Source organism: Notolabrus celidotus, chromosome 10 (assembly GCF_009762535.1).
Source record: "Notolabrus celidotus isolate fNotCel1 chromosome 10, fNotCel1.pri, whole genome shotgun sequence".
NCBI classification, from domain to species: Eukaryota; Metazoa; Chordata; class Actinopteri; order Labriformes; family Labridae; genus Notolabrus; species Notolabrus celidotus.
The window spans coordinates 8,801,837-8,825,442 of NC_048281.1; the positions used below are offsets into that span (position 1 = coordinate 8,801,837).

The 23,606-nt window shown below is 40.0% G+C and overlaps 1 protein-coding gene across 1 annotated transcript in view; it reads left to right on the top strand.

Moving 5' to 3' along the window:
- col6a3 (collagen, type VI, alpha 3) overlaps nt 1-19,932 on the top strand; it is a 31,201-nt gene extending 11,269 nt beyond the window's left edge. Inside the window, exons 13-50 of the mRNA XM_034693670.1 lie at nt 160-783; nt 1,749-2,345; nt 2,561-3,172; nt 3,307-3,641; nt 4,799-4,877; nt 4,978-5,123; nt 5,212-5,304; nt 5,412-5,465; nt 5,679-5,750; nt 5,862-5,888; nt 5,986-6,030; nt 6,142-6,195; nt 6,288-6,350; nt 6,777-6,842; nt 6,986-7,039; nt 7,134-7,169; nt 7,261-7,323; nt 7,523-7,585; nt 7,847-7,909; nt 8,223-8,285; nt 8,673-8,723; nt 9,077-9,112; nt 9,233-9,295; nt 9,481-9,543; nt 10,893-10,925; nt 11,012-11,048; nt 11,153-11,164; nt 11,262-11,755; nt 12,146-12,248; nt 12,579-13,280; nt 13,406-13,508; nt 13,604-13,659; nt 13,871-14,131; nt 14,471-14,557; nt 15,893-16,078; nt 17,348-17,407; nt 18,122-18,319; nt 19,076-19,932. Coding sequence (XP_034549561.1) covers nt 160-783; nt 1,749-2,345; nt 2,561-3,172; nt 3,307-3,641; nt 4,799-4,877; nt 4,978-5,123; nt 5,212-5,304; nt 5,412-5,465; nt 5,679-5,750; nt 5,862-5,888; nt 5,986-6,030; nt 6,142-6,195; nt 6,288-6,350; nt 6,777-6,842; nt 6,986-7,039; nt 7,134-7,169; nt 7,261-7,323; nt 7,523-7,585; nt 7,847-7,909; nt 8,223-8,285; nt 8,673-8,723; nt 9,077-9,112; nt 9,233-9,295; nt 9,481-9,543; nt 10,893-10,925; nt 11,012-11,048; nt 11,153-11,164; nt 11,262-11,755; nt 12,146-12,248; nt 12,579-13,280; nt 13,406-13,508; nt 13,604-13,659; nt 13,871-14,131; nt 14,471-14,557; nt 15,893-16,078; nt 17,348-17,407; nt 18,122-18,319; nt 19,076-19,116 — 5,795 coding nt within the window. The 3' untranslated portion in view covers nt 19,117-19,932. The remainder of the gene's footprint in view (nt 1-159; nt 784-1,748; nt 2,346-2,560; nt 3,173-3,306; nt 3,642-4,798; nt 4,878-4,977; nt 5,124-5,211; nt 5,305-5,411; nt 5,466-5,678; nt 5,751-5,861; nt 5,889-5,985; nt 6,031-6,141; nt 6,196-6,287; nt 6,351-6,776; nt 6,843-6,985; nt 7,040-7,133; nt 7,170-7,260; nt 7,324-7,522; nt 7,586-7,846; nt 7,910-8,222; nt 8,286-8,672; nt 8,724-9,076; nt 9,113-9,232; nt 9,296-9,480; nt 9,544-10,892; nt 10,926-11,011; nt 11,049-11,152; nt 11,165-11,261; nt 11,756-12,145; nt 12,249-12,578; nt 13,281-13,405; nt 13,509-13,603; nt 13,660-13,870; nt 14,132-14,470; nt 14,558-15,892; nt 16,079-17,347; nt 17,408-18,121; nt 18,320-19,075) is intronic.
- Nucleotides 19,933-23,606: the final 3,674 nt, after the last annotated feature.

Consider the following 23,606-nt stretch of genomic DNA (forward strand, 5'->3'; position numbering starts at 1 on the left):
CTAATTCACTCACTTGTATTACCTCAGCATGTGTTAAATGCATTTGGAAAGTTCTAAGTCTGGTTTTAAAAAATTAGAAATGTTGCATTTCCTCTATCTCTATGTAGAACTGTTGTCTGTAATCACACTTTGTTACTGTGCCTTTTGTCTTTCGAGCAGAAATCACACCAGTACCCAGAGAAGGAGAAAAAAGGGATGTTGTATTCCTCATTGACGGTACAAATGCTGTGCGAAATGAGTTCCCTGCGATCCAAGCAATGATAGGAAGAGTTGTGGAAAAGCTGGATGTAGGATTGGATAGGGTCCGAATTTCAGTGGTACAGCACAGTGATGAACCAAAACTAGAATTTCTTCTGAATAATTTCTCCACAAAAGATGAGGTGCGCCGGGCAGTGGCAAATCTGAAGAGCATAGGTGGAAACCGTCTAAATACAGGCCGTGCTCTTGAATATGTCGGCAAAACCATCTTCCAGAGGTCAGCAGGAAGCCGTATTGAGGACGGTGTGCCTCAGTTCCTCATCCTAGTTACAGGTGGCAAGTCTTCAGATGATGTTGCATCTGCAGCTGACCAACTTAAGAAGAGCCAAGTTGCACCTGTTGCCATTGGTTCAAGGAATGCTGACCCTAATGAACTGAGACAGATTTCCCTGAAGCCTGAGCTTGTGTATAGAGTGGACAATTTCCAGCAGCTTCCAGCAGTGGAGTCCCAGCTGATCGATTCAGTCAAAACAATATCAACAGCTGATATCATCAATAGTTATGTTCCCCCCACTGTTCTCTTGGGTAAGAAATACTATCAATATTCAAAATTTAGTTACATTAAAGTGATGTGTTTTCAAAGAAAAGATGGCTTAACGCTTGCATCAGTGCTTTTAAGCATATATTGCTCAAAACCTGAATACAATTATGGCACACTGTTGGTTCATGGGTACATAAACTCAGTGGTTGCTGCTGTATGTTGATACTTTGAGTTAGAAGGGAAGCAATATTTGTGTCATAAGCAACCTCTGGTAGCAATATTTGAAACTTTAATCTTAACAGAGCAAATTTCACTTCCTTAATTGTGATACAAAGTTTATAACATTTAGTTTGTTGTAAACAAGAGAAACTGAAGGAACTACTGGAAACCTATAAAAACTACATTTTTTCTTGCTAACTTTGCAACTTTCTCCAAAACAAACAAACAAAAATGGTGGCAGATTTTCTAGTAAGATATTGATAAGTACATAGTAGTTTTGAAAAGTCATAAATTATAAAATGTAATGATAAGATAGTTGTTTTACTTTATGTTATTCTATTATGGCTACTTCACAGTAAACATATACCTTATTTATGGTATGATTGATTTCATGAATTTGAAAGACAACATCCAGCATCCACAATACCATTTCGTAATGTAACACATACCACGGAAATTAAATGATAGACATGTTCAAAGCTTAAGAAGTTAAAATAGTTTTTTTCACACGTAACTTCCAACAAGAACTCTTAAGATATTTTATGTCTTACTTAAAAAAAACAATATTTTTTACTGATCAGCACATGGCATCACAAAAAAGCTATCAAATATCAGTATCTGATTATATCACATATGATGTATGTGTCCACTACTCCAAAGCCACAGAACCAAATCCTATATTGGAGCTCTGTAATAGTGGTGCATAAAAATTAAAGATGCATCAACCATTTTCTTATATGTACTGTAAATAAAGTATATCCTCCTTTTCTTTTATGTCCCACAATTGCAGACACTTTAGATCTTGGGAAAAAGGACATTGTCTTCCTTATTGATGGCTCAGACACCACGGGTGATGGCATGGCTCATATCCGTGACTTCATCCTCACCATTGTCAGACAACTCGACGTGCGTCCTGATCAAGTGCGGGTGGCTGTTGTCCAGTATGCAGATGGTGTTAAAACAGAATTCTCCCTCAACTCCCACAACAGCAAGCCATCTGTTATCTCTGCCATCCAAAGACTCCGCCAGATGGGCGGCCGATCATCAGATCTGGCTGATGCTATTAAGTATGTCATACAGAATGAGTTGAAGCCCTCAGCAGGCGTACGTCTGTCTGAAGCATCCCAGCATCTTGTGGTTCTCTCGGGTGCACGATCTCCCCAAGATGTTTCTATTTACGGACCTCTGCTCAAGGGCTCTCGGGTCAACTGCATTGGTGTTGGCGCCGGTGGCGCTAACACAAGGCAGTTAACGCAAATTGCAACAACCCCAGATGATGTTCTTCAGGTCCCAACATTCCCTGGACTGCCAGCAATTAAGGACAGGTTTATAACCAGATTGAGAGGTAGTCTCCCTGAGGAACAACCAACTGATTATGAGGATCCTGGTGAGTAGTGCAAAATTGTTGACAGTTTCCAAATAATTAACACAGTAACCCTAGTCATGGTATTGTAAGGGGACCTTGAGTGTTTTGAAAGGCGCCTATAAATAAAATGTATTATCATAATTATTAGGAAGCATGAAAAATCTTATGATCAACTTTATCTCCTTATCTCACCCTTCTGCCCTAACGGTTTCAATGTCTCATCATCTTTCTTAAAGCACTGGGCCTGCCTCCTCCCAAGAAGGCAGACATTGTGTTTTTAGTGGATGGCTCCATTAATTTGGGAAGGAACAACTTCAACGAAGTGATTCAGTTTATCGGCAACCTAGTGGATCTGTTCTTCAATGAAAGAGACAACCTGCGTATTGGTCTGGCGCATTACGCTGCAGATGTGACAGACGTCTTCTACCTCAACACGCACAAAAACAGACAAGACATCATAGATGCCATCAGCCGAACTGAGTATAAAGGTGGACAGAAAATCAACACTGGTGCAGCCATTCGTCACGCTCAAAATGTGTTCTTTACGAAAGAGAAGGGCAGTCGGAAAGAAGAGGGCACTCCTCAGATCCTGATGGTTATCAATGGAGGTCGCTCTGCTGATGACGGCAAAACAGCAGCCCTTGGTCTGAAGAAAAAAGGTGTGAGGATCTTTGCTGTAGGAGTGGGAGATTCTGTGACTGAATTAGAAGACCTTGCTAGTGAGCCTACCACTGTTGCTCGATCAAGCACCTTCCAGGAACTCTCAGAGCTCAATGAGCAAATCCTAGAGACTCTGGATGATGAAGTGAAGGGGAAGCTATGTGTTGGTGTAGATGAAGCTCCAAGAGGTAAAAGACACTGATAAATTAGACCTTACTCTCAAGCTTTCTCCCATTAAGAATAAAAAAGAAGAATAACTGATTTCATATGCTTTATGTGGTTTACAAAAGTTCATGAAATAAAACTGTTCTCCATTTTACAGCCTGTAATATAGAGGTGTTGGTGGGCTTTGACGTCTCTGGCCAGAACATCTTCAGTACTCAGACTAACCTCCAGAGCAAGGTGGATGCTATCCTGCAGAGAATTTCCAAAATGGCTGCGATAAGTTGTTCATCTGGGCAGGCTCCCTCTGTGCAAGTTGGTATGCTGGCCATGGACTCTGCCTCTGAGCCCGTCCAGCTGGACTTCACGGACAATGCAGCTAAGCTCTTCAGTGACTTCAAAGACTTGCGTAGCCGTGGACCATTTGTCTTTAATGGCAGGACAATAGCAGCTTACAACAAAAGGTTCAAAGCAAGACAGGATGATGTTGTCAAGGTGGGTTACTGAAAAGTTGAAACTAAAGATATCCTGAGTAGATACAGGGGGATATTAATCGTGGGATTTATATTTCCTCTCTTATGAAAATTGTGTTGTAGGGTCCAAATTTACACTTACACTTTCATCTATGTTGTGTCAAAAATGTCAGTTCAGTCAGACAACTCACGTTTAAATTGTTTATTGTAGCAGCAAATACATATTCATGTTTGGCGCCCAGGCTCCAGCCTCATCACTCCCTGCAGATAAGTTTACATGCAGACTTTGAGGAGTGATGAGCAAACATACTAAACACCCCCGGAGCCTGCAGGTGGAAGCTGGGGAGGCGGCGGGGAAGAAGAAAATATCAGCAATGGCATGCAGCAGCAGAGTCGTTGACAGGCAGAGGGAGAGATGGGAGATTTTTTCCCCAGTTTAAATAGACCGCCAATTTGAGAGGCAGAGGGCAGGATTGGATGATGGATAAGAGAGTGGGACATGTGACGTGTATGGCATTGCAGCTCGAGTTGTCTGCCTGAACTAGCTCGCAGGCGTCGCTCCATTTGATTGAGCAGCGTTAAATCAAAACATAATTTTATTTGTTACTTTTATTAAGTATCTGATGAAAAGAGATGGTGTTATGCTTTTTCACGTTTCACAAGCAATCAACATCTGTTGGAGTTATTTCAGGACGAGATAGCAGACTGTCCTGAGCAGCTTGTTCAAATAATCACATCAAAAGTATGCAAGAGGGACACAAGTTTTGCTCAAATCATGAAATCACTGATTGGTGAAACTCCTTAAAAAGAGCATAATGAACCACTTACCAAACAGAAATGTTCACAAAATACTTCTTTGTAGGGATTTTCTTTTTCCATTTCAAAACTTCCCGGGTCAGATTTAGGGCTGAAAACGTATAGCCATATTTCATAATCTGTCATTTTAAAACACCACTTAAATCATGGTAACAACTTTGGAGCACGGCAACAGTGGAAGAAGCTTTTGGAGTTCTACATTGAAATTACTGCTTTCAAAGACAACAAAATCATGTAAAGCTACTACAGAGCTATCAGAATGACAATAAAAAACTTTTTTATTTTTATTTTTTTACATACAAATGCAATAAGTCATGAAGAAAGTAAGGACATGAGAAACTAAACTCTGTAACTGTCTTGTAGGTTGTCATTCATTTGACTGATGGTCTTGATGGCCCGTATGCTGAAATGAAAAGGCGAGCTGAGGAGCTTCGTGAGTCAGGTAAAAAGATCTCATCTAATCCTCTGTGACACCATAAAAGCTTTTTGACAAAACAGTGAGGATACGTTTGTTTATTGAACCTCTTGTATGTGCAAAACAGGAGTGAACGCTTTCATCCTGGTTGGATTGGAGCGGGTGCCTAAATTTGAAGAAGCTACTTTGTTGGAGTTTGGCCGTGGCTTCAGGTACACCAGACCCCTACGAGTCAATCTCATGGATTTGGACTATGAGCTAATGGAAGAACTGGTAGGTGCTAATCAGTCAGACATAATACTATGAGGAGTTTATCCCTGCCTTATAGATTATGTAATGTTTGCTTCATTTGTCTGCACAGGACAACATTGCAGAGAGGGATTGCTGTGGAGTGCCATGCAAATGTACTGGCACCAGAGGAGACAGAGGAGCAGTTGGACTTTCAGGGTCCAAGGTATCCAATATCAAATAACATTTAGATACTTTTGATGTTTGAAAACTAAGACACAGACCTTTCTTTTGATTCTAACAGAAAATAACTTGACTTGTTTTGTCTTTCAGGGTGGTCCAGGAACACCGGGAAGCCAAGGACATCCAGGAGACGAGGGTGGACCTGTAAGCCTGACTGCCTTTCATATGCATGTTTTTACATCCTCACACATTTTTTTCTTTATACTGTTTTAGACACAGGAAGTAAAATGTACTGATCTATATGCTGCCTTTCTGTTTTCAGAAACCTAAGCAGTCATCATGATCTGTGTGTTTCTATTTTGTCCCCCCTCTTGTTTTCTATGTGGTATTTTATTCATTGTTCGTCTTTATTGACAGGGAGAGAGAGGTCCTCCTGGTGTGAATGGAACCCAGGGTTTCCAGGGATGTCCTGGACCAAGAGGTCTCAAGGTAACTGCACTTACTTAACTTTAATATTGAACAAATACATTTCTATTAGTGTAAGTCATGTACATATATCATGATTTCTTTAAGTGTTAAAATATTTTTTATCTTCTTCAGGGTTCTCGTGGCTACTCAGGAGAAAAGGTGGGTGTTTCTTTCTCCTTCTTTTGTATTTTGCAATAAAGCTGTCAGACTGTAGATTTGTGCAATGATAACCAAACCAACCGTCACCATGTTGCAGGGTGAATTTGGAGAAATTGGGCTCGATGGAATCAATGGAGAAGAGGTACGTGTATTATACGATATGTAATCTTTCTCATAAACAGAAATACATCATAATCCTCTGAGGTTTATGTATGACTGCTGGCTTTAATTGACATCTTCTGTATGTTTTCAGGGAAAAAGTGGAGTGGCTGGGGCCCCAGGAGACAGAGGAAGTCCTGGAAGAAGAGTGGGTTTAATTTTAGCTTTTCTTGTTTCAATCTTTATCTGTGTTTTGCCAAGTGTTGATAAATTCTCACAAAACATCTTTACTGCTTTTAGGGTCCCAAAGGTCTCAAAGGACAAGGAGGAGATAGAGGAGATATTGGAATCAGAGGAGACCCTGTGAGTATTACGGGAATTGGCTCTAGCGCCATCTGAATATCCACAATTTCTTGTTAAACATGGACACCTGAACAGATCCCGGCTAATTGTGGAGTGATAGCATATATATTTCTTGCAGAGTTTGTGTGCATTCATGACATGCATCAATAGTAGTGGTGAATATTAGAGAGTAGTAACCTACATGTGATTGAGGTCAAAGTTAAAACACACTTGTAGTAGCTTGCTGCTAGTGCCTGTAATTCCTGATTACATGGTATTAATGTGACTAAATCCTTTTTTCCTGCCTGTGGCAGAGTTTTATTATTCAGAATGTAGTTTCCTCCTCTCACTACCATTTCACCTCAGGCAACTATTTGGCCACTTTGTTGCTGACTCTGATTGCCGCTGCAAGTGTGAAAGAATTGAAATGTCATATCTGTCTAACAGGGTACAAGTGGACAAGATAACAACCGTGGAGGACCCAAAGGAGACCCCGGTGATGCAGGACCAGCGGTAATATCCCCTTCCCACATTTAATTGCTGTAGTATAAAATCCTGCATGGATGTAAATGAGAATACTTTACACTTAAGCAGTTTAAATCCAAAGTTGTTTATGCTTGGATGGGTTTTGTTTCACTGTGATTCCTGATCTGCAGGGAGAACCTGGTGACGATGGAAAGAGTGGAGGCCCCGGAGAAGTTGGACGAAAGGTAAATAACTTTTCCCTTAGTCAATTTTTTTTTTCCAAATACTGACATACCATGTTTTTATTCTTATCCACTTATTTTTAACTCCATCTTTCAGGGCTCTGATGGCAGAAGAGGCCCACCTGGGAAGTCTGTAAGTCTTTATTTTGGTGATCACATAAAAGATTTGTATCCTGATGCAGGACTCTTGTAAATGTTGTTGTAAATCAAATTTGTCATTGAAGGGACCTGCTGGCAAGCCAGGAGCTGATGGAGAGCCGGGAGAGGCCGGTGTTGCTGGATCTAGAGTAAGTTTGTCATCTTTCTCCAAAACACGTGCTGTCTTTCCTCTTAATACTTTTTTTGGCTTCATAAGCAACATGACAAATAGTTTTGACTGGACTGTAAATGGTGTTTTGAAACAAATAGAAATGTGTCTTCATTCTTTGCTAGTGCGTTTGAAGTTCAGCTCTGATATGAAATAAACTCTGGTCTGTCTGTTTTAAGGGCCCTACTGGACCATCTGGTCCTCCAGGACCTGGAGGAGAAGGTGGAAACCCTGGACCCAGGGTAAGTGCACATGATGGACCAATTTTATTAAATTCAATGTCAGCTGTATGTGTGACATATAAATACAAGTCAAGTAATATAAACTAACAGAGCAAATGAAACCCAAGTCGGAGTGAACCTACAGAGACCAGACGTGTTCCAAATCCTTAGACATAAAAAAGCACACGTCTCAAAGATTTCCACAGCACACTGACAAATCTGCTCAAATTCATTATGACAAGAGACACTCAATCTTCTATCATGCCTATTTTTTGTTTTTAGGGTCCCGGAGGACTCCCGGGTCCTTCTGGAGAAAAAGGAAGACGAGGATCTCTTGGTCGCAAGGTACAGAGTGCAGTGTGATTTGCCGTGGCTAATGTTCTTCCATAAATTGTTTCATTTTTAAACACACAGGCATAAGCCAGCTCTCTCACATGTCTGGACACACATGTGTCGTCTATTTGAGCAAACATGAGAGCTCTGTAAAGAAAACATTAAATGCTCTGCTTGAGATCATGCTGCAATAAAAACACATGATTGTAATTAAATCTATAGAAAGTGACCTGAGAATTTAAAGAAACATTTCACTCTTAATGAAAAGCGTTGACGTGTATTTGAAGGGTTAACTCTTTATATCTCTGTCTCTGTGACTATGTAGGGAGAGCCAGGAGACCCTGGACCTAATGGTGTTGAAGGCCCTCTCGGTCCCCGTGGAGAACCTGTAAGAATGAATCCACATCTTCTTTGTATTACCCTGAAGTAAAATCTGGGAAAATTAATATATCAATTATTGTCTGACTGTCATGGTTATGTTCTTTATAATACCAAATGTCAATATTTCATGAAACAGTAACAGATGTTTTTTTGATTCATTATCTGGATAATTGGCCTTGTGGAACAGTAATTCTTTGCATACTGTGTCTTAAATGCTGGAGGATGTATGCAGTGGGTTTTTGAATGGTCTGTAGTAACATGCACTCTCCCCTACAACGAGTCAGGGAGAGTGTGTTGCTCTTGTGTCACTTTTAGAGTAAAGGTTGTCTGCAGCTGAACAACATAACACTCAAAAAAGAAAGTGGATGAGCACTTCTGTCTTTTATTGTCATAGGGTGAAGATGGTAGAGATGGCTTTGGCACCCCAGGACCCAAAGGAAGAAAGGCAAGTATCAACGCATTCTGATCTTCAGGAAAATTCATGCAGGCATTACATGAAGGATGAAGTAGATTTAGCTCTAATATGTTTTGTGATTTTTAGAGAATGTAAAAATTACAAGCTGTAGTTAAAACAACAATTGATGACAATACCTTGAAGTGACTGAACTGTTGCTGAACTCACAGCAACTTCAGAAAGCACATGCACAGAAAGAAAAAAAGAAACTCAAGCAATCATGGAAGGCATCTCAACCCCCAATCAAATACAGAAAGAGTGCAAGAAGCGTGGAAATGCAACCATGCAGCAGTGGGCAGTATTTGTAGAAGAATACTAACAAAACATGTGCATTTTCTCTGCAGGGTGATGAGGGCTTCCCAGGATTCCCAGGACCAAAGGTAACAGAAACAGCCCTGATATTTTCACTGATGCAAACTGTAATTTCATTTTAAAACTGTATCTAATGGGCTTCCTTGTGATGGATGTAAATGTTAAATCATTTTATTTCATCATTTCAGGGAGCAGGAGGTGACGCCGGCACTCAAGGCGGACCTGGACCCAGAGGAAATCGTGGACAGAGGGTATGTTTTTATTTCATACTGTCTTCACATGTACATTTAGTAATCTGATACAGGACTGGAAACAAGTTTTGTTTGTAATACTGAGTGTGCAGTTCTCTATTCAGTCTTTGAGAAATGGTTGATGTGAAGTTCTTCTTTTGAACGACTTCATGGCTCTGAAAGTGAACTCTGTTTCTTCTTCTCAGGGTGTCTCTGGTAACATTGGCACACCTGGACAGAAAGGAGAGGTTGGATACGCTGGACCTTACGTAAGCAACACAATGTTTTACCATTTGTTTAAAGTACATTGTTGAAGATTGTACGATTACAATTTACTATTGCATTCAGCTCACTCTCTTGTTCAAAGCGACAAAGATTGTGATAACGCAACGTATAGTATAATGTAGTAGAACTAAGCAGATTAATTAAAATATAGATAGTGTATAGTCAAATAAAAAGTGAGATATAGATGAAGATGCAATGATAATGTTTGGTCAAATAAACTATTATTTTCTGAATGGGTGTGATCGAGTTTATGCCCTATACAAAGACGGAAAAATCTACAGTAATTTGCATTAATACATTTAGAGACAAACTATTGTAATAGACCTACTTGTATAAACTTTAATACAATCTTTAAAAACACATCTATAAATTAGATTTATTACAGACTAAAAGTTTTGTTATTAAACTTTTAAATTTAGCATCGTCTTTACTGACAAATTTTTGGAGCGGACAGTATGACACTAACTGTTGAAATTATAAAATGTGTCACTTGGATCTTTAATAAATATACAACTTTGTTGAATAAGAAGCTGATATTTGAAGATCTGTCCAATGTAATGCCCAGCCCTGAGGGAAACCAGAGCACAGCATAAAAGTGACGCTCTCCTTCTTCACTCCCAAGGACGATCAAATTAACCTTTAATTTATTTAACACAACATTAAATAACAGAAAACTTCAGTGAAGATGAATGCCAAAATAACAAAAAATCTCTTTAATTACCCAAACTATCTCACCTTGAATTAAATAAACCAGAAAAAAACTTACCGAACTCTTGAACTGAAAAACAGCAGAAAAGAATGCATGAAATAAAAGACTGCTCTCCTCTACCACTCCTAGGACTGCTTTCAATTCACACCAAAGTATAAACACTATGTACAAAATCTACAAGTTTACAAAACTGTCCTCTCTAACACTCAAATGAACTCAAATATCGTGTTAGAGGTGGACACCTGCAGCATAGAGCAGAGGAAAGGAAGGAGCACACACAACAGCACCTCACCAGGCAGAGAGGCAGAACAATGCTATAATCAAAACCATACACATAAAAATCACAACACTCATATGTCTCACAGTCATCACACCAAGTCATCCAAGTTTGAACCAGTATCATAAATTAAATGAACGACATGTGAAGTTATGATTTCAATTCTAATCTAACTTGTGGGACCTGTTTTTACTCTGGTGTCAGCGTGGATTCACATCACTTAAACTCAAGACACATGACTGCACAGGAAGTTCCCAACATTATGGGAAACGATTGAGTAATGTTTGCAAAGTGATGTTTTTTTAAATGTCAGCCAGCTGTTAACACAACTCTGGTTCTTCTTGCAGGGTGAGAAGGGACCCAGAGGACCAGGTGTTGTGGTACGTTCTCAATCATCCGAGTGTTAAAAACCATCTCTGAGATGTGTCTGAGATATTTATTTATGTTTATGTGTCTTTCTCCTCAGCAATGTGACCTGGTCAAGAAAATCAGGGACAACTGTCGTAAGTTTGATTTCATAACTTTCAAAAATGTAGAATGAGATCAGTGATGTTCATGTTTTGTGCTCTAAAACGTCTCACCACATTTTTATCCTTTTTCTCACCAGCTTGCTGTTTCGGTAAGTACCAGACGATGATACTGAATCGATTATGACTGACTGTTTATGCACTTCACCGTTACTTTACCATAAATCCTATCTCTATGTTTTGTTTTAGGTCAGCAGGAGTGCCCGCTCTACCCCACCGAGCTGGCCTTTGCCCTGGATGTCTCCGAGACCAGCAGCCGCCAGAACTTCAACAGCATGCGTGACACCGTCCTGCGTCTGGTAAAAGACATCACCATCGCTGAGAGCAACTGTCCCAGAGGAGCTCGTGTTGCTCTGACCCTGTACAACAACGAGGTGAACACAGAGATCCGCTTTGCTGATGCCATGAAGAAACGTAACCTGATACGTCACATCGAGGGACTGCAGACCCTCCAAAACAAGAAGCCACGCAACTTGGAAATGGCCATGAGCTTTGTGGCACAGAACACCTTCAAGAGAGTGCGAAGTGGTTTCCTTATGAGGAAGGTGGCCATCTTCTTTGTTGGAGGCACAGCCGGACAGGCGCAGGCAATTTCCAAAGCTGCTCTCCGCCTCCATAATGCTGGAATAGCCACGCTGTTCTTGGTCAACCGTGAAGACAGAGCACTCACCAGAGCACTACAGGTAAAACAAATCAGATATCAGACAAGGTCTATCCCTTTAGAAAAATTACACTTAACAGCATCATCAATTGCACATCAATTGCAAGACCAGTGAGCACTAATTTCAACATAAATATTCAAGTTCTCCTAAATTTTACTTTTATGTTGCAGACGGAGAAGTGGAGTCATAGTATTACTGTGAATCTTTGTTGTTGAAAAACCCTGCTCAACGCTCCTTGCAGGACTTTTAGAATAAAATATAACAAACAATGTCTTCACAGTTAGGGTCATATTTCATCCTTTACTTGTGCTTCAAGAACTAGACTGCAAAAGCAAAACTTAGGGAATCCCTTTGTAAGTGTACCATGCAGGGTTTAATGCATTTTCCACATTTTTCTCGTTTTCACTCCAGGTCAACAACACAGCGCTGGCCCAGGTTATTGTCCTTCCCGACCCTGGAAGTGCACAGTATGACTCAGTCATCAAAAAGGTCATGAACTGCCACATCTGCTTTGGTAAGAGTTCTGTGTTTGTGCAATAGTAACGACTTTATCTGTTTTCAGTGATTCTTGCAGCCTGGTGTTTTTCTACATCTGTTTCCTGCAGCATCCGATGAGTGTTTAATTTCCCAGTGTGAGAAAACAAAGTTTGAAAGTTGTGTTCATCTCCAGAAAGTTACAATGAGATCCTGTACTGTTTGTATATTGTTAAACATGTGTGATATTGTATAAAAGTCCCAGGAGAAATAAAGGAATTAATCCAATAAGAGTCTTCATAGAAGTACATCATCCCCACGTAGGAGCAACAAACATTAACATTAATTTTCTGTTTTTTCTTGTCTCTAGACACCTGCTCTCCGGACCAGATGTGTGACTATGTGCCCCTGTTTCCCAGCAGAGACAGGAGGTCTTTCACCACAGACGTTGACATCGACATGGCCTTCATCATGGACAGCTCTGAGACTACATACCCTGCAGTCTTTACAGAGATTAAGCGCTACATAGCCCACATGGTAGAGCAGCTTCAAGTGTCCTCAAATCCAGCTTTGTCTCCTCATCATGCCAGAGTGTCTGTGATCCAACAAGCTCCTTACGAGTACCTCCTCAACAAAACTGTCTCTCCCATCCACGTGGACATCGGTTTGACTGAGCACGGATCGTCTCAGGATATCATCACCACTCTGCTGCAGAAGACGCCACAGTTAGAGGGAGGCAGAGCTTTGGCAGCAGCTATCGGAACCACATTGGAGCAGGTGTTTGAGAAGGCTCCTCTGCAGCGTGCCAAGAGAATGCTGGTTCTCTTTGTGACAGGAAGCGTGGCCGAAGAAGAGGAGCAGCTGGTGCGTATCGCCACTGAGGTCAGGTGTAGAGGCTACTTCTTGGTCATCTTTGGTGTGGGTGAGAAGATAAACGCTGAGGACGCACGTGTCCTGTCTCGCATGGCCAGTGAGCCATCAGATGTCTTCTTTAAACGGTTGGACAGCGTCTCCTTCTTTTACGACAGACACATCCAGAACTTTGGCCAGCTGCTTCCCAAATACATCAGCAGTAAGTTCAACACAGATCAACCTATGTCTGTTGCCTGTGTGCACACTTCTTTTTCTATTTTGGCGTTGATTCCATCTGTTAAACCACAACCTGGTGAATGACTATGACTATATTTTTATTTTCAGTTGAAAATGCAATCTACATGTCCCCTGAAGTCTCCAAAAACTGCACCTGGTTCCAGAGTGACCAGCCACTGAAAAACCCTGTCACATCCTCACACCAACAGGAGTAAGTGTTGTGATATTTTTATTTTACATCACTAGTAGCTGTTGTTTATTTCTACATATTAATGATGTATTCATTATGTATTGGTATATTTATAGGAAACATCAGAAACATCATGAAAATAATCAAGCAGTCCATCACAAAAAGCATCAAGGTAAGACTGACACGCCACTAAAATGAACTGGATGTATTTTTTGGTTTGGTCTTTTTAATCGTTACTACTGATTTAAATTGGAAAGTGAGATTATCGTCATCAGTCTTACATTTGTCCATATTAGCTGCTGGCTCACTGTTTCTTTCTGCAGACATTAGACTCTAAGTTATGCATATTCCTGCATTGATATCACTGTACGTCTCTCTCTCAGATGGAGATGAGCTGCACGTCTTTAACGTCACCTCCAGCAGCTTGAAATTGCGCTGGAGCAGCCCGGACCCCAAACACTTTGTCTTCTTCGAGGTGACGGTGACCCGGCTGCATGACCATGCCCTGGCTCTGAAGACCAATGTGTCAGGCACCGAGCTCTCTGTGGACAACTTAGAGAGTGCACAAACGTATCATGCTGTGGTCACTGCATATACTGCAGAGGGACAAGTTGTCTCCACTCGCAAAGGCATCGTCACTACAAGTAAGTCCATAAACATGCATACAGATACTTATTATTAAGCATTCTCTTATTCTGCAAGATGAGTGGTGGTGTTAAACAGAACTGTAATTGATACCTCTCCCTTTCATAACACAAAATAACGATATACTTAGTATTAGACTTGCCGCTAACTGGACCACATGGCTACGTTTTGGGGGGTTTGAAACTTACATTGCAGCATTTGTTTCAAGGGGAGTTGTGCCATTAACTACTCAAAGTTGAAAACGTGTTAAACTCAAACAAAAGCTGAATATTTAAACTTCCTGAATTAGTGCAGACATTGGCAAACTGCTCCATGATTGTTTGTTTTTACTTCAACAGAAGCAGCAGTGCCTAAGACACAACAAAAGCCAGTCATCCATGGCACCAGCACTGTAAATACGGCACCATTGGAGAAGCCAGAAACTGGTGAGTGACTGTGCATGAATGTGCATGTTGGTGTGTCACATTTTATCTTCCTTGTTGTATGTTCTGGACATTGATGAGCCTGCAGAGTTTAGCACAAAGAAAAGCTTCTTTGAGAGAACTCATACTATTGGGAACTTTCTTGGTTTTATAAGAGTGGTGAATTTTCTTAAATGCTCTGTAATATATTAACACATCCGTATGCTGTAGATTTAAAAGTGATGCTGCAACAGATTAAGCATAATTTGGGGCTTCTTGCAAAAAACAGGAAAAATACTTTGTTTTACATTTTTCTGCTGACCTCTGACCTCTTAAGCAACAAATCAGAACAGTAAAACTCTGCATTGACATCCAAAAGGATTGAGCAACGGACGACTTTGAACTCTCAGCTCAAACCCATAAATATATTCTTTGTGTTTCCCTTGTGCATCAACACTAATGGTCTCTATAAAGTTGTGTTTGGCGCTGTCTCCACACAAAGCTCAAGTTATAAATAAAACCTGATGGCACAGCTTAAAGAGGAAAGCGTGCTTTGTTTCAGTGCAGCAATATTTCAATAAAATACTACACAACTCTGAGATCTATCAATCCCTATTACATGCTCAAACATACTGTGGGGCATTTAAGAAGAGCTATACAAACAAACTCATGGAGTTATTTGTTTCCATGATGTGTTGTGACAAACACAAGAGTTGAGGTTGCTCTGTCTGCGTCACTTCAGAGAAAAATGCCTATTGTTAGAAACAATGGAGAAGCTCATGTGTTTGTTTTAGGAGTGAAGCTTTACAGCTGCTGCTTTCTGTGGGACACACAGAAAAACTGAGCCTTCAAATAGTCCAACCTCCACTGACTCTAAGATAAATAAGTCAGTGAGTTTCATCCTCTGATATCCCATCAGGGGTATGAACAGGTTTTTAACTAGCACTGAATGAACTAACAATAACAGAAACTATAATTTTAACAAACTAACATTTCAATTAATCTGTGGAAATCTTTATTTAAACCTATTTCTTTCCACTGACAACTTTTAGTTTTCACATATCAGAATTCCTAACAATGCAAGAGTCCTGAACCGTCAGTAGCATGTCATGCTGTTCAGTTGAATGCTTCCTTTTGATCGACCATAATGAAAATGTCAATGATCACCTTCACTTTCCCAAAACACACTCATATCTTTTCAGTCACTTTTAACAGCACAGTGATTTCTGTATGTCATGAAGAATGAAGACAATTATCCTCAACATAAAGCATCTTCTCCCTCTGACTTTCCTCATCATCGCTGTTTTTTGCTTTGTTGTTTTTTTTGTTTGTTTGTTTGTTTGTTTTTGCATGTTCTAGTTAATGATCTTGCAGACCCATGCTCACTTGACATTGACGCTGGAAATCCATGCAAAGACTATCAGGCTAAGTGGTTCTTTGACAGAAAGCACGGGATCTGTGCACAGTTCTGGTATGGAGGTTGTGGAGGAAATGACAATAGGTTCGACACTGAGGCCCTCTGCTTGAAAAACTGCATGAGGTCAGGTGAGTGGTTGTCGGTGTCAGGGTACCTGAGGGGATGTGCAGCACCCTGATGTGATGGTGTAAGATACATGAGCTTATAATCAGCTTGACTGCAGTTAGGCTGACAGGAGTGATAAAGGAAGCAGAGCAAACAATATTATAGTTGAAATATATAAAAAGGAAAATATATACATATTTGTGTCACTGAGAAAATGTGGATCACATCCTAACACTGGACTGAAAGAAGCAACATCAGGGAAAAATACTACAGGAAAGTGAATCACAAGAGTTTTCTGTGTGTAAATATCTGTTTTCATTTATATTGTTTTGTTTGTTATTTGCACAATTAAAAACATACACAAAAAAGAACAAAGATAAATAATATACAGTGCAGGAAGAGGCAGAAAACTCAGAGAGCTTATTCAAAGCCTCCACCCAAATAGTGTTCTAATATAAATACAGTTATTACATCAACAGAATTCAAAAGTAGAAAATATGAATATGATGTGTATGGATACCTGTTTATGAGTATGTGGTTGAGCATAATGAGTATAATTAAGTAAAAGTGGTTAAAAGTTTTTCAAGCATCTTTTATAACATTTTAAAGACCAACAGTTTTTGGCCACATTGGAATAAATATTCCAGAATTTGGTGCCCCTGAAACGTATCGAGAATTGACTTTTACAGGTTAAACATTTAGAAGGATGAAGAAAGAGTGGACCTGTGAATTTAATTTGAAGTAAGACTTGAAGTGATCAGGGATATTCCCTTCATGTTGTATTTTATACAAAAAAACACATATTTGAGAGATATTGATGTTATAGATATTAAGAAGCTGGAGTTTCTGAAACAAAGGAGCAGATGAGACGTGTGGTTCGATCGAGTTGCCATCCTAACGAAACGTTTCTGAAGGAGCAAAATTTTATTGAGAGTCGTAGGAAAAGTACAAATCATTTATATAGATTTAAAATAATAAAGGTCCCAAAATGGACCATTGTGGGACCCCAAATGGTAGTCTGCTTTGGAAAGATAACTTTCTAACCAGTTATAGTTATATCGTGAAAACTATATTTAAACAACTTTTGCAAAAAAATATGAAGATTGACTGAATCAAATGCTTTTGAAAAGTCTAAAAAAATACTGCAAGCATATTTGTGTTTATCAAGAGCAGAGGTTATTTGGTCAGTATTCTGTGGTCATGGCACAGGGCACAGCGTTAAACATTTGAACTGTTTGTCAGCAGCTGTTTTTCTAAATCTGACATCACATTTGTATCCCCTTCCTCCTCAGTGCCAGAGCCTCAGCCTAAAGTGCAGCAGGTTGAACAGGTGGCGGTGCTCCCAGCTCCAGGTGAGACCTGACACACAGTCACTAACATGAGAATAAAGTATCTGCTTCCCCGTCTTGCTCCTCTCATTAAGAAATCATAGAGTGTCAGACAGCCTCTAATGATCCGCACAAATCTGGACATCTAGCAACCGGTGGTGTGTGCGTTACATCACTGTTACATAATTCTACTTCCTGCTCACTTTGCAAAGACAATAGGTGCTTTGTTTTCACTTCACCCAAATCCTGCTGCCCCTCAGGTAAACACAATGACTGGAACAAGTTGAGAGCCAAGTACGGAAAAAGTGGTTATGCTTTTGTCACAGCGAGGCGAGCCAAGTCAGGACCGCAGAGAGAATAAATGGAAAGCCTTGCTCACTGTTTTTGTTTTTTGGCACACAAAGGAAGTCGTCAGGACTTCATTATTGTTTGAGTGAATTGGCACAAGATAGACCCAGAAATAAAAAGCTTACTCTAACCAAATCTTTATCTCATGATTATCGAGGAAAGGAAGTCTGCTGGGTGGAAGACCTTTTGTTCCTTCATTGAAACATAAAAGCATTTCACTGATTTCATCCCATAACAAGCAAATCCTCACTGTTATAGCCAATGTTTTATGTGGAATGGGAGTGATACATTACCAGTGGTTACACTCCACATTATGGTTCATGTTAATAAAGTATGTAGCCTAGTTGCATGTGATCTCCTGCTTCTCTAATTGTCCTTTGTTTCTCGTAGCTTCCCTCACAGCAGCGTCTGCAGCAGTAGACATCTGCCAGCTTCCCAAAGAGGAGGGAACTTGTGCCAAATTTGTCCTCAAGTGGCACTTTGATGCCCCCAGCAAGAGCTGCACACGCTTCTGGTACGGAGGCTGTGGAGGAAACCAGAATCGCTTCGAAACACATGACCAGTGTGTGAAGGCCTGTGGAAAACCAGGTACTTTTCCTTTTCATCGTTTTTCCTCCTTAGTTATTGTCCCCACGCAGCAGCAGGGAGTAATCCTGTGCTCACAAACATCATAAACATTGAACAAGAACATCTTTATTTTGCTGTTAACTTTATTTTGGCAGTTATCTGATTAAGCACGCCAAACACAACAAGCTCTTGTAATTTGATTTGGCATGAAAAACAACTACCGCCCAGTTACATTCTCCGGGCTGCAGAGGAATTACAGCATTTACAGTGTGCTGTATGATTCATGCTGAAAAACTGCAGCACTTCTATTCTTGGTTTATTTTCATGGAAGTGAATTGCATGCATCACAAGAAAATTGTAGGCTTTCTTGTAAAAGAAAGGGAGACAGAAAAGCGTGCACAAAATAAAGCATGGGTGAAAAGAGAGGCAGATATGAAACTGAGGATAATTTGATTTACGTTTAAGTAATAGATTTCTCACACTGATTTAATGACTGAAATCCGAACATGATGAGGCTTGTTAGGGAAAACAACAGACCTTGAAGGAGACCTAGCCACATGAATTAACAGGGTATCTTAATCAGAGACTTTTCAGACAACTTTTGCATCCTTTTGTATTTAAAATCTGTAAATGAGTGCACATTTGGCATGTGTTAGATCATAAAGAAAAATCTTACATAAGGTATTAATTAAATGTCTTATGAACAAACATTCAAAACGTGACAGAGGTTGCAAAAATGGCTAATCAATTTCTTCTTTTTCCCGTTTGTCTTCCCAGCACCAATCAAGCGAGGAGTCCTGGCTGCAATGAGAACATAGGACAGAGTGACACCCATGGCCGGCTTTCACCTCTGTTCAGGGGATTCTGAGGAGAAACATCCAAAGAGGCCATAATTTAATGATGCAATACCAAAGTGATGGTAGCTGCACTGGATTCCACTAAAAAGAACTGTATCCCCAAAATTCTTGAAGTAGTATTTTTTCACAAAAAGAAGGAAACCAACACGAATTGCTGCATGATTTGTTTTAACCTACTGGTGCTACATAGTATGTTTGTTTTACAGATGATTTGTACTTCAAGTCCATTCTTTTTATTTTTGTTTTCTGGAACAATGACATCACATGAGTTTTCATATTTTTTTAAATGCAGTTTGATAAATAAGCAAGAAAACATATATGAATATCTTGGACAGAGATTAGCCACACATCAGTACACGCAGGGCTGCCATTACTCAATGCAGCAATTGTTTTTATATTGTGTTTTTATTTGCATATCACATTCACATGGAAACAAATGCTTTGTTTGATTTTTACTGTTAGCTCACTGATCCCTGTGGAAACATTCCTTCAGATCCGACAGTCACAGAATACACAGCAATGTTTACACTAGCCTCGTATGGCGATGTGTGTATTTAAATGAGAATGACCAACAGCTAAATGCGAACAAACATTGATGTGATGTTAAGTGCACTTCTGGATCCACTGCCTCAAACACATCAGTTCCAGCTATTGAGAAATGAAATGTACTTGTCAAGCTGTTTTTTTGTTTTATTTGGTTTTACTGAAATCTGTGTTTCATCTGGGTATAGGGGAAATAAAAATGAATTAGTCTTTCTAATAAACATGAGCAACTGATTCTTTTCTTTCTTGTTTTGAATTCAGAGGTTTGAGTGATTTAATATATCCTTCTAAAAAATCAAGCACATGAAGGACGTTACATTTTTCCTACATTTAAAATGTTATCATTAGAGGAGCAGCTCACTTGTCTGTATTGCTCTGGTTAGGTTACACCAATAACTCACAGAATAGGTTATAGCCATCCCATTACCCTCAATATTACTCAGATTTAGGGTTGGGATTTTGATTTGCTTAAGCTCGAACAAGGTGTTAGAAATATGCAGTATAAATAAAGCTGTACTTTCTCACTCGCTTATTCATATACTGATTGGAAACAACATTTTAATGTAATGGGAATTTGTTTTGACTCCCAAGTTGTATTCACATGAGCCCAAAACTCATGAAAACATGCATAATTTTCTGTGGAAGCAGCGCGTGATCAGACTTTTTTTTTCCTGCCAGCCCCCCCAGATTAAACATTCCAGGTGAAGTTGGAGCTTGCAGACGTCAGAACACAACAGGAAATACTTGGGAAAATTCCCTGCGTTGATGACGTTTGTATCATGCTACTGGTGTGAATCCAGATGAGTGACACGCAACAGGATGAATAAAAACACTTAAGGTTGAAGAAGGAGAAGGCGCCCCATACACAGAGGCTATAAACCTTGTTGCAATGGTCGCAGGTTCAACTCCCGGCCTGTACCATCTGCTGCATGTCTTCCCCTGCTCTCTACTCCCCACATTTCCTGTCTCTCTCCAGCTTTCATATCTAATAAAGGCAAAATGCCCAAAAATATAAATTTAGAAGTAAGAGAAACAGACAGATGCTGAGGATGTAAACAACTCTCAGTGACGTTAGGTCAGTGACTGATAAAGAAACTCCCATTTTATCGACTCTCACAGACCTCTGACGACGCTGTTAGTTCTCCTGATAATTATCAACTTTATTGTCCATGAACAAAGATGGCGTTGTCCTTTGAGAGATCAGACCTACAGAATTTAAAAGCAAACAAAGGGGGGGAGGTAGACCTCAGCGCTGTGTCATCGTCTGGAAAGGAGAAGATGAAATACTTGGTCAGTAAATGCAAAAGGCCCAGGGGGATGTGCTCTCTCTCTCTCTCTCTCTCTCTCTCTCTCTTTCTTTCCATTCATTCTCTCTCGCTCTCTCTCTCTCTCTCTCTGACATTAGTGAGTGTTTCAGATATCATTTCTCCTGGGTGATTTGAAACGTTCATTATTTTGATAAACTCTCAGGATTTCCTCTCACACTCACCTCTTCAATTTCAGTATTTCATCACCGTTTTATTTCACACCACGGTCCACAACTTTTCCCAGCAACATTGTGTTAAACTAAATGTGCTGTAAATCACATGGTGATGAAAACATGGACTCTATGCTGTCTAAACATGTTTTACACAGGGGTGCATCTTGCTCGGCCTGACGTGAAGCTTTCAGCAGAGCGTCTGGCCCCTGGTGGCTGGCTGCAGTATAGGTAAAAATCTCCCCCATTCATTTGAATGGGGCTACAGTCACACTTTAAAAAATAAATACACATTGTACAAATGTTTCTCACATCCGTATGCTGTGGTGATATGTAGTTATTGTTTGACTGTTTTGTGTTCACGGCCTCTTTTTTCTGAAAAGTTTATTTTTCGTTAGTTATTAGAGTTGGAAAAACGGGGTTTTATTTCTGGGTTTCCTTTATTTCACAGAGGGAAACTTCAAAGGACACACAGCGTCTTGTGACGCTACACTGTAGGGCGGAGCTAGTTACAGTGGCTTTGCAGGCTCTGGCTGCACAATGGCTGCGCCCAGGAGAGGGATTTTTTGGCTTCAGAACCGTACAACGGGAAGAGGCGGAGCAATGCTGTCCATTTTTATTTACAGTCTATGGTTTTACATATGAGGCGATGTTGAAGATTTTATTATTATAAAGCCTCTCTCACACAAAACTAACAGTGGAATTAGAGAATGAAACAACAGTTTGGTTCTAATATAGAAAATAAACAAAATATGGTGTTCGAAGACAGGCAAACATTCCACAAAATAATCAGACATACATAAAGCAAGGAAAACAAAATGTGATATGCTTGTTATATAATGTTCATATACTTGTATAGTGTGTATGAAGGAAGAAATGCCATGATGAAAACATTTTTATAACTGCTGCCAAAAATCACTTAACATGGGTGTTAAAGGGGCATCTTTGGTTTTTGGAGTAAGCCCCATGTGGACACTTGAGGAACTGCAGTTTTTTAACTTCTGCATTAGCTTCTTTTTTCAAATACGAAGGTTGGTGGCTGCACGGTGGAAAGACTCAACCCAGAGCAGGCTGTTACAGTGGCAGATTCATGTCTTGATAGGCTGATGAAAAATCCTCACTTTAATTTGGTCATCTTGGTTTTGCACCCTTAGCTACTCAAGCCTTTAGTTGAAGCAAATGTTCCCACATCACATAGAGTTAAATCGTGTTAACACATTATAACATTACACAAGAGGACAATAATTCAGATCCCAAACCCCAACTGAACACAACTGCTCACAATTAGTGGTGAGACATGATATATTTACACCAGTGCTGTCTCTTTTCCTCTCAGGGTGGGAATTTGTACTTTTCGGCAGATGTGTGAAAAAAATCAAACAGCTGTGGAGAGCTTGCACAAGAGCATAATAACTTGCATTTATCTGTACAACGTGCAAACCTTGTAGCGTAAAATTAATACACTCTGACATGAGACGCTATGCAGTGTATCCAAATGATCAGTAACACATTTGCCTCTGCAGTCATTTCTCATCTGTGTGCAACCATCCTGGTGTCACTGTGAGTTGTGATGGCACTCTGCAAATGGATTATACATGTGAAAACTGACAGAGTCAATCCATAAATCATGTTGTCATCACTGCTGAGAAACAGGATATACAGTAAAGCTCTAGATGCTTGTGACCGGCCTAACTTTACGTTCAGACTGTCCAAAAGCATAAAGTAAGAGAAGAGCTTTCTTAGAGATACATTTTGCATACTTTTTGTCAACTCAGACCTACAGATTGTGTAAGAGGTGGACTTAACCTGCAGGTTTGAAGCCAATGGGTCTTAAACCCATCATTTTAGAAGGGAAGGAAGAAGGGACTCCACTAAGTGCAAAAAGCACATCTGATTGCATACGAGTCAATGATAAAACAAGCTCATATCTAATGCCTGGTTTACATATGCTTATGCATCAAATCTATACCATAGGTTTGTGCAGCCCTGTACGTGTGGAGTAGCCTATGCACATAGCCTTAAGTTCACCTCCTCAAAAATGTAACCATGTGTCAAAACAATGCAGACTTCATGCCCAGTGACTGGTCCACCGATAAGCACTAATTCAGCTGCCTTACAGTCGATCCCCTCAGACGTCTCCTCTCTTTTCTCCTTGGCAATGGTTGCAGTATGATCAACTTCTGTTCAACATTTATCAGCTCCAACTCCAACAGGATACACTCAGATAAAGTTTTCCTGTGGTGTCCTGAGCACAAATGAAACTGGCGATATGGCAACATAGAAATCGCACTGCTAGCTAGCATTTAGGCAGAGTATTACAGGTTAACGCGCCACTCCAACGCATAAGTATAGAGCTCACAGCGGCTGTAGAGTATACGCGGAAGTATAAACCAGGCTTTAGTTGGTTTATTACGTTTGTTTAAATGTACGT